This window comes from Leucoraja erinacea, chromosome 41 (assembly GCF_028641065.1).
Source record: "Leucoraja erinacea ecotype New England chromosome 41, Leri_hhj_1, whole genome shotgun sequence".
Classification (NCBI taxonomy): domain Eukaryota; kingdom Metazoa; phylum Chordata; class Chondrichthyes; order Rajiformes; family Rajidae; genus Leucoraja; species Leucoraja erinaceus.
The window spans coordinates 2,191,024-2,205,759 of record NC_073417.1 but is presented as its reverse complement, the minus strand read 5'-3'; the positions used below and the strand labels follow the sequence as shown (position 1 = coordinate 2,205,759).

Here is a 14,736-nt window from a genome sequence, read left to right as displayed (position 1 = left end):
CTACCTCCCTCACCGAGTAACTGCCGGGATCGAGGCGCAAACTCGCGACCATGCAGCCACGAGCACGAGCCACCCGTTAAAATCTACGCTAAAAATATTCCATTACGAAATCTGAAAAATTCCGAAATCCGAGAAGTGTCTGGTCCCAAGGCTTTCGGATAAAAGGTTGTGTACCTGTAGTTTATTTTCGGTATAAGCTTGCGTGTATAAGTTGAGTGATCTTGGTACAATTGACTCCTGAAATCGTTTATAAAATTCATTACTAAAACCATCTGGACCTGGGGTCTTCCCATTTTTCAATGAGTTTATTATTTGTTTTATTTCTTCACTAGTAATCCGTGCTCCTAATTCCTCTTGTTCTAAACTATCCAATTTAGGAAGGTTGCAATTATCTAAAAAAATTGTCATTTTACTATCATCTGTATTTATTTTAGTTGTGAATAAATTATGATAAAATTGGGCAAACCTTTTATTAATATCCTTTGGTAATGTTAGAAGCTCACCCTTATCAGATTTAAACTATTACTTAGTTTTTTCCTTTTCTTGTTGCTTCAGTTGCCTCGCTAGTAATTTATGTGGCTTATCCCCAAATTCGAAGTGTGCCTGTTTTGTAATTTGGAATAGTCTTATTACTCTTGCCGATACTATTCTATTGAGATTATATTTCAATAATGTTATTTTATTATGTTTATCTATGGTTGGGTCAGTTGCATTGTCCAGTTCTAGTGCTTTTGTTTCCTGTTCTATCCGCTGAAGTTCTCTTTTATTTTCTTTATTTTGAAAACTTTGATAAGAGATTATAGCACCGCGAATGTATGCCTTAAAGGTTTCCCATAATGGCGATACAGAAATACCCGGCGTCTCATTTATCTCGAAAAAAAATGTTGTTTGTTCTTTTATATTCTCATAACCCTGGAGGTTATTTAATATTTGTGCGTGAATCTCCAAAAAGATTTTATACCCGGCATTCCCTCAATTTTATGTATAAAGATCAGTGGTGAATGATTGGAAATAATACTATTATGGTTTAGTCGTGTACGGGATTAATTTTGTATCCAATAAGAAATAGTCAATTCGTGAATACGTTTTAGGAGCCGATGAGTAAAACGGATATTCCCTTCCACTTGGGTTTGCTATTCTCCAAACATCAGTTATGTTATGTTTAAGAAGGAACTGCAGATGCTGGAGAATCGAAGGTTACACAAAAAAGCTGGAGAAACTCAGCGGGTGCAGCAGCATCTATGGAGCGAAGGAAATAGGCAACGTTTCGGGCCTGAAGAAGGGTTTCGGCCCGAAACGTTGCCTATTTCCTTCGCTCCATAGATGCTGCTGCACCCGCTGAGTTTCTCCAGCTTTTTTGTGTAACCATCAGTTATGTTATTATTTTTGATATATTTAAAAATTCACAGGTCTTAGTTTTAACAAGACGCTTCCCTACCTTTATCTAAATATGGGTCTATAACACAATTATAATCTCCCCCCATTATTATATTTTTGATAATTATGCTCTGCAATTATATCTACTATTTTCTTAAAAAATTAGGGGTTATCAAAATTAGGCGCATAAATATCTATCATAGTTAATGGTGTATTATAAATTTCTCTCGTGACTATAACGTATCTTCCCTCTTTATCAGATATGGACTGTTAATTTAAAAGGTATACCTTTCCGAATTATAATGGCTGTGACTCTTGCTTTAGAAGTAAATGCGGAGTAGTAGGTTTGACCTATCCAGTTTGCCCTTAATCTGACCTGAGTTTGTTGTTTCAAATGCGTTTCTTGTAGGAAAGCAATATCTGTGTTTAATGATTTTAATTGTGCCAGAATTTTACCCTTCTTAATTGGCTCATTCGCACCTCTAATGTTCCAACTACAGAAAGTGAGACCTCCGGTGTTTATTCGACTATTATCTTGCATTGGCTATTATTACCAGAATGTATGATTCACGTGATGCAGCCAAGTACCTCGAAATCCCGAGTCCAGGGTTGTCCTTCATAATTTCTGCACTAGTTTTACATCTCCTGGCGGTAGTAAACATAATTAAGGGAAAGAGAAAAACATAAAATTAAGTGTTCATAAAGATTGTTAAATCATACATCACATAATGGTGAATAAACAAAAAAAGTGAGTGTAAGTTATCGAAAAAGCGATATCTTACAAAAAAGATTAATTTTAAATTGACCTCCGTCGATGGAATTATGCACTGGGCTTTGTCCCCCTAGTAAAGTATCATCCAACGTTAGCCATTTCCTCCAGTTATCACCAAAATTATCATGTCAGGTCGATTAATAGCTAAAAAATTTAAAATAAAATAGACGAAAAGCTCAAAGATTTAAAATAAAATAAGAGTTATTATGGGTTAAAGTACCTCGTCATTAATCACACTTTTCATTAGCCTGTATGTTAGTTAATTCATAATTAGTATTTAGAGTATCTGTCTAACCTCCCCCATCCTTCCTACTATATAGTTAGTCATGTTAGTATAATACATTAAACCTTTAACGTTAATTAAGTTTATTGCGTATATATAGTTAATTAGTTAGTTAGTTATATGCTGTATATGTAAATAATAGATCATATAGTACTGAGACAAAGGGAGACCATCACGACTGTTTTAAATTCAAAAAAGAACAGTCTAATAATTATCAGGGCTGAAAAACTTGGCGCCGAGCATGCGACCTTGAACATTCCATTTGTTGAGCTTCAGTTTTTCAGTTCAAGATGAAGTTAGAACTCTGTTATTGAAAAACACATTCTTGCCAGATAAGTCTGTCTGACAGAACCGTCTGAACAAATCCAGTGTCTTGTTTGAAACAGAAAAACAACTTCAGAAGGCGTAATGTCTTATTCCGTTTTTCCTTGAATTTTATTTAAAATCTCCTGGGCATATTTGCAAGCGTAAGGTTTTAAATATATTATAATATGTCTTACATTAATCGAGCATTTGTGCACATATAGAAAATGTTTATCCCACCTCTCTTTCGAAATTTTTATTGCTAGTTCTTGTTCCCAGTCTCTTCTAATTCTATCGTATGGTGGTATTTCTATATTTAAGATGATGTTATATAAGTATGATATTAAATTAGCTGATTCAACCTTTGTATTCATTGCTTCGTCCAATAAATCTGGAGACAAGTTATGAAATCCCCGCTATTTTTAAGAGCCCGATCCAGAGAATCTGCCTCCACCGCCCTCTGAGGCAGAGAATTCCACACTCACCACTCTCTGTGAGAAAAAGTGTTTCCTCATCTCCATTCTAAATGGCTTACTCCTTATTCTTAAACTGTAGCCCCTGGTTCTGGACTCCCACAACATCGGGAAGATGTTTCTGGCCTCTAGCGTGTCCAAACCCTTAACAATCTGCAAAGGTTTACTTGAAATTTGCGTCATTTGACTTTCATATTCCAAGATCTAGCTTTTATTTTTCAGCTATGTTGTGTGTAGGAGCTTAAACTCGGAAGTGATATCCATCTGGAACGTAAGAAAAGCCAAGTACAAGGGGCAGGCAGTCCAGCTGGAGAGAGGTCTTGTCGACGGCACTAACATTGCACTGGTGAGAGACACCAAGCTCTACATCCTGTCTGACAAGGGCATGGCCATTCACTCTGAAACTCCCAGACCCATCTTCCAGGTAAGAACGAAGACGAGGAAACACTTTTTCTCCGATCCAAACTAACCTACATTTAGCGAGAAGATTAGATTCAAAATGCTGAGAGAATGGAGCAGCTGGGCTTGTACACTCTGGAGTTTAGAAGGATGAGAGGGGATCTCATTGAAACATATAAGATTATTAAGGGTTTGGACACGCTGGAGGCAGGAAACATGTTCCTGATGTTGGGGGAGTCCAGAACCAGGGGCCACAGTTTAAGAATAAGGAGTAAGCCATTTAGAACAAGAGACGAGGAAACACTTTTTCTCACAGTGTATCTCTGGATACTTTCAAGAAAGTATGGATACTTTCTAGAGAGAGCTAGATAGGGCTCTTAAAGATAGCGGAGTCAGGGGATGTGGGGAGAAGGCAGGAACGGGGTACTGATTGTGGATGATCAGCCATGATCACATTGAATGGCGGTGCTCGCTTGAAGGGCCGAATGGCCTACTCCTGCACCTATTGTCTATTGACATTGACTTCTCTAACTTCAACATCAAGCTTTCCCTCTCGCTCTCTCCATCCCCTCCCCCTTCCCAGCCCAGTCTGACTGTCTCCGACTATATTTTAACTGTTTGCTTTGTTCTCCCAACTAACAATGATCTATTCTACATTTTCCTTGATCTCTTTTCCCTTTTTCCAGTTTTCACACTTCCCACTTCCTTATCTATACACTTCCTTATCTCTGTACCGCCCACTCCCCTGACATCAGTTTGAAGAAGGGTTTCGACCAGAAACGTCGCCCATTCCTTCTCTGCAGAGATGCTGCCCGTCCCGCTGAGTTACTCTAGCATTTTGTGTCTATCTTCGAACTAATCATTTAACTTGGTTAAGAGCGAAGTGAAGCGTTTTGTAATGTTTAAACCAATGTCGGGCCCTGGGGAAAGTTGCCGAACAGAGAGATCCAGGGATCCAAGTACATAGTTCCTTGAAGGTCACAGTTATGAAGTGTTGTGAAAGGGGAGTGTGGCATGTTTGTCTCCATCAGATGGGCGATAAAATACAAGATATGGGATGGCACAGCAGTAGAGTTGCTGCCTTGCAGCGCCAGAGATCCGGGTTCCATCCCTTCTGCAGTTGTACAAAGCCCCAGTGAGACCACACCTGGAGTATTGTGTGCAGTTTTGGTCCCCTAATTTGAGGAAGGACATTCTTGCTATTGAGGCAGTGCAGCGTAGGTTTACTAAGGTTAATTCCTGGGATGGCGGGACTGTCATATGCTGAGAGAATGGAGCAGCTGGGCTTGTACACTCTGGAGTTTAGAAGGATGAGAGGGTATCTCATTGAAACATATAAGATTATTAAGGGTTTGGACACGCTGGAGGCAGGAAACATGTTCCCGATGTTGGGGGAGTCCTGAACCAGGGGCCACAGTTTTAGAATAAGGAATAAGCCATTTAGAACAGAGACGAGGAAACACTTTTTCTCACAGAGAGTTGTGAGTCTGTGGAATGCTCTGCCTCAGAGGGCGTTGGAGGCAGGTTCTCTGGATGCTTTCAAGAGAGAGCTAGATAGGGCTCTTAAAGATAGCGGAGTCAGGGGATATGGGGAGAAGGCAGGAACGGGGTACTGATTGGGGATGATCAGCCATGATCACATTGAATGGCTGTGCTGGCTCGAGAGGCTGAATGGCCTACTCCTGCACCTATTGTCTATTGTAATCAAGAATCTAGAGTGTTTTATTGTCATGTGTCCCAGATAGAACAATGACATTCTTACTTGCTGCAGCACAACACAATATAGAAACTTAATACACTGTAAACAATATGATAAACAAGATATTTATTGTGTGTGTGTATGTATGTATCATAGACCACAAAATGCTGTAGTAACTCAACGGGACAGGCAGCATCTCTGCAGAGAAGGAATCGGTTACATTTCGGGTTGAGACCCTTCTTCTGACGTATGTATGTATGTATGTATATATGTATGTGTGTATATATGCACACACATATGTATATATGTATTTATGTATGTGTGTATATATATATACTGTATATATATATATATATATAGTGCAGAAAGATCAAACCAATGTCCCCAAGTCAATGTAGATCAGAGCTCATTAGAGGTTGTAGTGTTTAATAGCCTGATGACTGTAGGGAAGAAGCTGTTCCTGAACCTGGATGTTACAGTTTTCAGGCTCCTGTACCACCTTCTCGATGGCAGGTCCCTTTTTGATGGTGGGGAGGTGAGTACCCGTGATGGACTGAGCAGCCTCCACCACCCTCTGTAATCTTCGTTCCTGGGCGTTCGAGTAGCTGACCCAGGCTGTGATGCACCCGGTCAATAAGCTCTCTACTCTACACCTGTAGAAGTTGAAGAGAATCCTCTCTGACACGCTCAAACTCATGACATGCTTCAATTACATGTTTAAGAAAGAACTGCAGATGCTGGAAAAATCGAAGGTAGACAAAAATGCTGGAGAAACTCAGCGGGTGAGGCAGCATCTATTGGAGCGAAGGAATAGGTGACGTTTCGGGTCTTGACAGTTAATCGGCCCCTGGTGTGGAGGGAGTGGATGAAAAAGTGGAATCGCGTAGAACTCGTGTGAACGGTGTGATCGATGGTCGGCACGGACTCGGCAGGCCGAAGGGCCTGATTCCATTTTAAATGTATGTTTGTGTATTTAAAAAAAAACTAATGAAACCCATTTTATCACCAATTACTTTGTGTTTACTGTAGACTCTATTGATCTACGATCTAGTGAAGAAAAAATACACAACAAAGTTGACTGACCTTCATATTATCCCTTGCCTTAAACACGAATACAGAATCCTGGCATCAGAACAGCTCTTGGGATTATCTGAATACAGGTGAGACGACACTGACACGCACTAATATTTTGGAATGCAATGGAATGCAAAGGTGCAGGAGTAGGCCATTCGGCCCTTCCAGCCAGCACCGCCATTCAATGTGACCATGACTGATCATCCCCAATCAGTACCCCGTTCCTGCCTTTTCCCCATATCCCCTGACCCCACTATCTTTAAGAGCCCCATCTAGCTCTCTCTTGAAAGTATCCAGAGAACCGGCCTCCACCACCCTCTGAGGCAGAGAATTCAACAGAATCACAACTCTCTTTGTGATAAGGTGTTTCCTCGTCTCCGTTCTAAATGGCTTACCCCTTATTCTTAAACTGTGGCCCCTGGTTCTGGACTCCCCCAACATCGGGAACATGTTTCCTGCCTCTAGCGTGTCCAAACCCTTAATAATATTATAATGGAAGGCTGTCTTACAATGTATTCGGCCCAACTTGCCCACACCGACCAACATGTCATTGTCCTATCAGGGACACATGACAATAAACTGTCTTGATCTTGATGTCCCACCTGCCTGCGTTTGGCCCATATATACGCCTCTCAAGCTGTCCTATCCATGCACCTGTCTAATTGTTTCTTAAATGGCAGCATAGTCCCAGCCTCAACTACCTCCTCTGGCAGCTTGTTCCATGCACCTACCACCCTTTGTATGAAATAGTTACCACTCGGATTCATTGGACAATAGGTGCATGAGTAGGCCATTCGGCCCTTCGAGCCAGCACCGCCATGCAATGTCATCATGGCTGATCATCCACAATCCTATTAAATCTTTTCCCCTTCACCTTAACATATGTCCTCTGGTCCTCGATTCACCTTCTCTGGGCAAGAGACTGTGCATCTACCCGATCTATTCCACTCAGAATAAAAATAAGACAATATAATCATAGGTGCTCCTCCACATTGACTGGGAGCTGCTTTAAAACTTGTAAACTAGTCGACACAGTGGCTCAGCTGGTAGAGTAGCTGCCTCACAGCACCAGAGACCTTGGGTGCTGTCTGCTCGGAGTTTGTAGTTCTCCCTGTGACCATGTGGGTGCACCGGTTTCCTCCACGCCAAAGATGTGCGGGTTTGTAGGTTAAATGACCCCCTGTAAATTGCCCCTAGTTTAGAGATACAGCACGGAAACAGGCCATTCGGCCCACCGGGTCCGAGCTGACCAGTGATCCCCGCACATTACACACACTAGTGTGTCCTACACACACTAGGGACAATTTACATTTACACCAAGCCAATTAACCTAAACAAATCAGCACGTCTTTGGAGTGTGGGAGGAAACCGAAGACCTCAGAGAAAACCCACACAGGTCACGGGGAGAATGTACAGGCAGCACCCGTAGTCGGGATTGAACCCAGGTCTCTGGTGCTGCAAGGCAGCAACTCTACCGCTGCGCCACAGTGTGTAGAGCAGGGGTGGGCAACCTTGTTCTGCATAGGGGCCGGAACGCATGTCTGTGAGCGGATGGCAGGCCACATCTATCACGTGTACGCATGGATCCCGCCCGCCCCATCCCCCCCCTGGATGGCTGGCATCAAATCACGTGTTCGCAGAAGGTACACAAAAATGCTGGAGAAACTCAACGGGTGAGGCAGCCTCATGCAATCCTCTCACCTGCTGAGTTTCTCCAGCATTTATTATACCGTTGATTTTTCCAGCATCTGCAGTTCTTTCTTAAAACGTGTTCACATAAGGTGCGCGGGCGTGCCGGCGGCTTTGCGCAGTATGCGGTACAGCCAGAGCTCGGCCACGCTCGGTAGGCCTGAAGATTACGGGGGGAGAAATCCGCCTGCGGGCCGGATGATTTTGGGTTACTGGGCCACATTCGGCCCAGGGGCCATAGGTTGCCGACCCCTGGCCCAGAGAGCGCATGAGAAAGTGGGATAACCTAGAGCTGGTGCGAGTGGGTGGTTTGAATATAATGGGAGAATAATGGTTGGTTTTTCTTTTATATGTCCCTGGAAAGAGATCACCTTGTTCTCTGGAACCTGAAGACTGGATTTATACAGGAACGGGTCCGGCCCAACTACAAAGACCAGTTTTGCCCGTTAAATGGCCTCCCTTCCCACTCAAACTATGACTTCTACAATGAGCATCTGACCACGAGAAAGAGAGGAGGGGACTCGGGTGGTTTGTCAGGTAAACATCTTCAGCACCGCACTGTGGAAAGTTTAGTTTAGTTCATTGGAACTCTTAAAGCTAGATAGGGCTCTTAAAGATAGCGGAGTCAGGGGATCTGGGGAGAAACATAGAAACATTATTCCCTTCATTACGTATCTGTACACTGGATGGATCGATTGTAATCATGTATTGCCTTTCTGCTGACTGGTTAGCACACAACAGAAAAAGCTTTTCACTGTACCATGGTACACATGACAATAGACAATAGACAATAGAGGGGATGCTGGAGTAGGCCATTTGGGCCTTCAAGCCAGCAGCGCTATTCAATGTGATCATGGCTGATCATCTCCAATCAGTACCCCGTTCCTGCCTGCGTACAGTTTTGGTCTCCTAATTTGAGGAAGGACATCCTTGTGATTGAGACAGTGCAGCGTAGGTTCTCGAGATTGATCCCTGGGATGGCGGGACTGTCATATGAGGAAAGAATGAAAAAGACTAGGCTTGTATTCACTGGAGTTTAGAAGGATGAGGGGGTATCTTATAGAAACATATAAAATTATAAAATGACTGGACAGGCTAGATGCAGGAAAAATGTTCCCAATGTTGGGCGAGTCCAGAACCAGGTGCCACAGTATTAGAATAAAGGGGAGGCCATTTAAGACTGAGGTGAGAAAAAATGTTTTCACCCAGAGATTTGTGAATTTGTGGAATTCCCTGCCACAGAGGGCAGTGGAAGCCAAGTGACTGGATGGATTTAAGAGAGAGCTAGATAGAGCTCTAGGGGCTAGTGGAATCAAGGGATATGGGGAGAAGGCAGGCACGGGTTATTGATTTGGGGACGATCAGCCATGATCACAATGAATGGTGGTGCTGACTCGAAGGGCCGAGTGGCCTCCTCCTGCACCTATTTTCTATGTTTTCTCTCTCTTTGTTTTCCTAGTCGTGTATTAACGGTGCAATGAACCTGTTTAATTTTCAGAGTTCATGACTCCGTGGGAGAAACGCACAGAGACCAAGACTGCGCAGAGGAGAAGGCTGGATAAGGAGATGGAACGGGAAATCACTACCCTAAAGCAGTTCTGTAAAGAAAAATCCAACCCCATCGATCAGTACCTGCTGAGTGGGAATGACAAGGTGAGAGCCTGCCTGGTGGGCCATAATGCTTCGGCCTTGTTTATGGTTACGTGTACCATGGTACAGTGAAAAACATTTGTGCTGCCTGCTGCTAACCAGTCAGCGGAAAGACTGTACATGTGTGTTTCCACCAGTGGGAGAGTCTAGGACCAGAGGGCACAGCCTCAGAATTAAAGGAGGTTCCTTTAGGAAACAGACAAGGAGGAATATCTTTAGCCAGAGGGTGGTGTATCTGTAGAACTCTTTGCCACAGACGGCTGTGGAGGCCAAGTCAGTGGATATTTTTAAAGTGGAGATTGATCGATTTTTGATTAGTACGGGCGTCAAGGGTTATGGGGAGCAGGCAGGAAATGGGGTTGAGAGGGAGAGATAGATCAGCCATAATTGAATGGCGGAGTAGACTTGATGGGCCGAATGGCCAAATTCTGCTCCTATTACTTATGACCTTATGATTACAATCGAGCCATGCACAGTGTACAGATTCAGATTCAGATTCAATTTTAATTGTCATTGTCAGTGTACAGTACAGAGACAACGAAATGTACAGATACATGATGAAGGGAATATCGATTATTGCAACATGAACTCTAGTAAAGTCCGATTATAGACAGTCCGAGGGTCTCCAATGATGGAGATGGTAGCTGCTCATACAGTAACTATATTCTGCACTCTGCTATTTTTCACATCGCTATACCTGTTGTACTTGTGTATTCAAATATAGTTTTAGTTTAGCTTAGTTTATTGTCACGTTTATTATTTAATCTTAGTTTATTGTCACGTGAGTTATTGTACTCACGTACTGCATGAACATGTGGTACTCCAACTGTAACTGCTCAGACAGGAAGTCTCTGCAGAGGGTAGTGAGGGGAGCAGAGAGGATCATTGGTGACTCCCTACCCTCAGTACAAGAACTGTTCCAGAGCCGCTGCCTAAAAAAAGCACTGAGCACAGACTGCACCCCCTCCACACACACCTGGATCTCCTGCCATCAGGAAAGAGATACCACAGCATCAAAGCCCGGACAACCAGACTGAAAAACAGCTTCCTTCCACATGCTGTGAGGCTGCTAAACAGTCATTCCACCTGATTCTGCTGCTTTGCACTGACAATTTAATAACTGGCACTGAGTAATAACTCTGGCACTAGCTCAGGTCACTTAAATCAACTGTCCTGGACATTTTACGACTTTTTTTTAAATTGTATTTTAATGTTGCTTTTTTTACCTGCACTTTTTTTTAAACTATTCGTACTGTTTTTATCAGGAACTGGATTGTTTTTATTTATGTGTGAAATGTTTAAGTTTTTATGTGCGATGCTCCGGTATTCCCTGGGAAACGTCTTATCATTTTGCACTGTACAATTTGTTGCTTTGCATGATGACAATAAAGAATGATGATGACGTGTGCTGAGGTACAGTGAAAAGCTTTTGTTGCGTGCTAACCAGTCAGCGGAAAGACAATACATGATTACAATCGAGCAGTCCACAGTGTACAGATACATGATAATGGGAATAATGGGAATAATGTTTAATGCAAGGTATAATCCGATTGAAGTTAGTCCGAGGGTCTCCAATGAGTTAAATGGGAGGTCAGGACCACTCTCTGGTTGTGGTAGGATGGTTCAGTTGCCTGATGACAGCTGGGAAGAAACTATCCCTGAATCTGGAGGTGTGCGTTTGTTTTCACACTTGCCTCTTGCCTGATGGGAGAGGGGAGAAGAGGGAGTGGCCGAGGTGCGACTGGTCCTTGATTTGATTGACGGAGTCATCCCGTCTCACATGACACTACAATCGTTGCATTTTTGGTACGTGTTTATCTACAGTATGATTTTACAGTATAATTTTAGCACACCAACGCCTCTACTTCCTTAGAAGGCTCAGGAAGTTCGGCATGTCCCCGACAACTCTCACCAACATCTACAGATGACCATAGAAAGCATTTTATCAGGATGTATCACAGCTAGGTTTGGGAACAGCTCCATCCAAGACCGCAAGAAATTGTGGGCGCAGCCCAGACCATCACACAAACCAACCTCCCTTCCATTGACTCCATCTACACCTCACGCTGCCTCGGCAAGGCCAGCAGCATCATCAAGGACCAGTCGCACCCTGGCCACTCCCTCTTCTCCCCTCTCCCATCGGGCAAACAGTATGGAAGTGTAAAAACACACATCTCCAGATTCAGGGACAGTTTCTTCCCAGCTGTTATCAGGCAACTGAACCATCCTACCATAACCAGAGAGCAGTGCTGAACTACTATCTACCTCATTGGTGACCCTTGGACTACCCTTGATCGGACTTTGCTGGCTTTACCTTGCACTAAACGTTATTCCCTTATCCTGTATCTGTCCACTGTAAACGACTCAATTGTAATCATGTATTGTCCTTCTGCTGACTGGTTAGTGTAGATCAAACAGTATTGCTGATTTGATCCATGTCTGATTTTGCTGCTGATGACCAGATCCATAATGCATGTCAGGTTTTCCACACCACCATCACCTCATGCACGCGGGCAGCCATGTTGTGTTTTAGTTTTAACTTACGATTCGGGGGCCTACAGTACTCATCTCAATAATAGACAATAGACAATAGGTGCAGGAGTAGGCCATTCGGCCCTTCGAGCCAGCACCGCCATTCAATGTGATCATGGCTGATTATCCCCAATCAGTACCCCGTTCAGGTTCGAGTGGCGGCACGACTCACGTTGCAGCAGCCCCTACAGCCCGCCTGTCTTTTTTTTTTTTCTTTAGTTAAATGTAGTTGTTCGTGTTTTCAATAAAATACTGTTTTTAACTGTGTATATGTGGGGGGCTGGGGAGGGGGAAGTTTTTAAAAATCTCTTCGCTGCACGGGAGACCCGACCTTTTCCCTGTCGGGTCTCCGTTGTCGTTTGGGCCTAGTACCTTGGAGCGGCCTCCAACCGGAACGACCAGGGGGCTCCAGTCACGGAGTCTGCGGAGCTGCGGACTACTCACCATCGGCCAGCCTTGGAGCGTGGGGAGCGGTGGTGGCTCGCTGCTGTGGCCCGACCACGTAGCTCGGAGGCTCCAGCTGCAGACCTGTGGACTGGGACATTGGGAGCTCGCGGGTCCTTGTAGGAGACTGCTTTTCGGAGCTCCCGCAACGCAAGTTCTCCAGCCCGTGTCGCGGGGTTGGAATGACCTGAAGTACATCGCCCGAACCGGCTTTAATGGCCACGGGACATTCCAGCGCCTGCCGGGGCCTCCAACATTGTGACTTTTGGGCCTGGAGCGGGGCCGTACATCGCCCAGCTCGGCATTAAATGGCCGTGGGACTTACCATCGCCTGCCTGGGGCTTCAACATTGGGAGAGAAATGGTGCAGGGGAGAGAAAAGACTTTGCCTTCCATCACAGTGAGGAGGAGATTCACTGTGATGGATGTTTGTGTAAATTGCATTGTTTGTATGTTTTATAGGAATTGTCTTTGTTTGTATGGCTGTGGAAACGGAGTTTCGTTTGAGCCTCACTGAGGTTCAAATGACATGGAATAAATATTGTATTGTATTGTATTGTATTGTTCCTGCCTTCTCCCCATATCCTCTGACTCCGCTATTTTTAAGAGCCCTGTCTAGCTCAGTTTTGAAAGCATCCAGAGAACCGGCCTCCACCGCCCTCTGAGGCAGAGAATTCCACAGACTCACCACTCTCTGTGAGAAAAAATGTTTCCTCGTCTCTGTTCTAAATGGCTTACTCATTATTCTTAAACTGTGGCCCCTGGTTCTGGACTCCCCCAACATCGGAAATTGTTTCCTGCTTTTAGTGTGTCCAAGTCCTTAACAATCATACGTTTCAATGAGAATTCCTCTCATCCTTCTAAACTCCAGAATGTACAAGCCCAGCTGCTCCATTCTCTCAGCATATGACAGTCCCGCCATCCCGGGAATTAACCTTGTCTGGTCTGGTCTGGTGTGGACTGTATGTACAGAATTAAAGTACTTGTTATGATATATAATGACTCTGTACCAAAAGTACTCTGCACAGTTAGCACGCAACAAAAGCTTTTCACTGTACCTCGGTACACGTGACAATACACTAAACGGAACTGAAGCGAACTGACGCTGTTTGTCAGATTGCGAAAATACATTAACTGCGGTCTTTGTTTCAGGTGGTCGTCTGCTCTTACTTTGCACATCATCTGGCTGTCTTTAACTTGGAGACGGAGACCCACACACACACCCTGGAGGACAGGGCCTCCATGTTGTTCTTGCACTGTGCAGCTCTGACTGACGGTGGCGGCCATCTTGTGCTGCCAAACTATAATGACGAGGACAAGGTCAGCTACGTCACCCTGTGGGACCTGTGCACTGGCAAGGTAAATCAAAACACTTTACTGTGAATCAGAAATACAACGCAAGAGATTGCAGAGAGCTGTGCACGCAGCCCTGCAGACCATCACACAAACCAACATCCTTTCCATCGACTCCCCATGCTGCTGTGTTATTTACACTGCAGTTCAAATTGTTAAACAATATAATTTTGTTAAGTGGAAAATTATCTTTGGATTATTGGAAATCAAATGGGATTTATTTCTAGGACCAGAGAATAGGAAAAACAGACTTCATCGATTCAGAGAAACTCACTTTATGGAACACAAAATCAGACCTTCAGCCCTGAAAGTGGAATCTCTGTAGATAGGGTGGTAATTGACTCAGAGCATTGAGTATAGAAGTTGGGATGTGATGTTAAATGACAAGGCATTGGGGAGCCAATTCTGGAGTATGGTGTACATCTACACCTCACGCTGCCTCAAGTTGGGCTTTATTCTTTGGAGGCAGAAGGCAAGGCAGACTAGAGGTCATCAATTATGCATCACCAACTGACAAATCAGAGATTCAGTACAAGGGGATATGACCTTTACACCCTCAATTAAGACCAAGCATCAACCCTGGCCATTTCCTCTTCTCCCCTCTCCCATTGGGCAAGAGGTACAGAAGTGTGAAAACGCACACCTCCAGATTCAGGGACAGTTTCTTCCCAGCTGTTATCATGTAACGG

At 44.0% G+C, this 14,736-nt stretch overlaps 1 protein-coding gene across 1 annotated transcript in view; it reads left to right on the top strand.

The window, feature by feature from the left end:
* The window catches only part of si:ch211-212k18.6 (uncharacterized), a 38,754-nt gene that overhangs the window by 5,714 nt on the left and 18,304 nt on the right, over positions 1 to 14,736 (top strand). Inside the window, exons 2-6 of the mRNA XM_055664644.1 lie at positions 3,431 to 3,632; positions 6,336 to 6,466; positions 8,434 to 8,606; positions 9,568 to 9,722; positions 13,847 to 14,053. Coding sequence (XP_055520619.1) covers positions 3,431 to 3,632; positions 6,336 to 6,466; positions 8,434 to 8,606; positions 9,568 to 9,722; positions 13,847 to 14,053 — 868 coding nt within the window. The remainder of the gene's footprint in view (positions 1 to 3,430; positions 3,633 to 6,335; positions 6,467 to 8,433; positions 8,607 to 9,567; positions 9,723 to 13,846; positions 14,054 to 14,736) is intronic.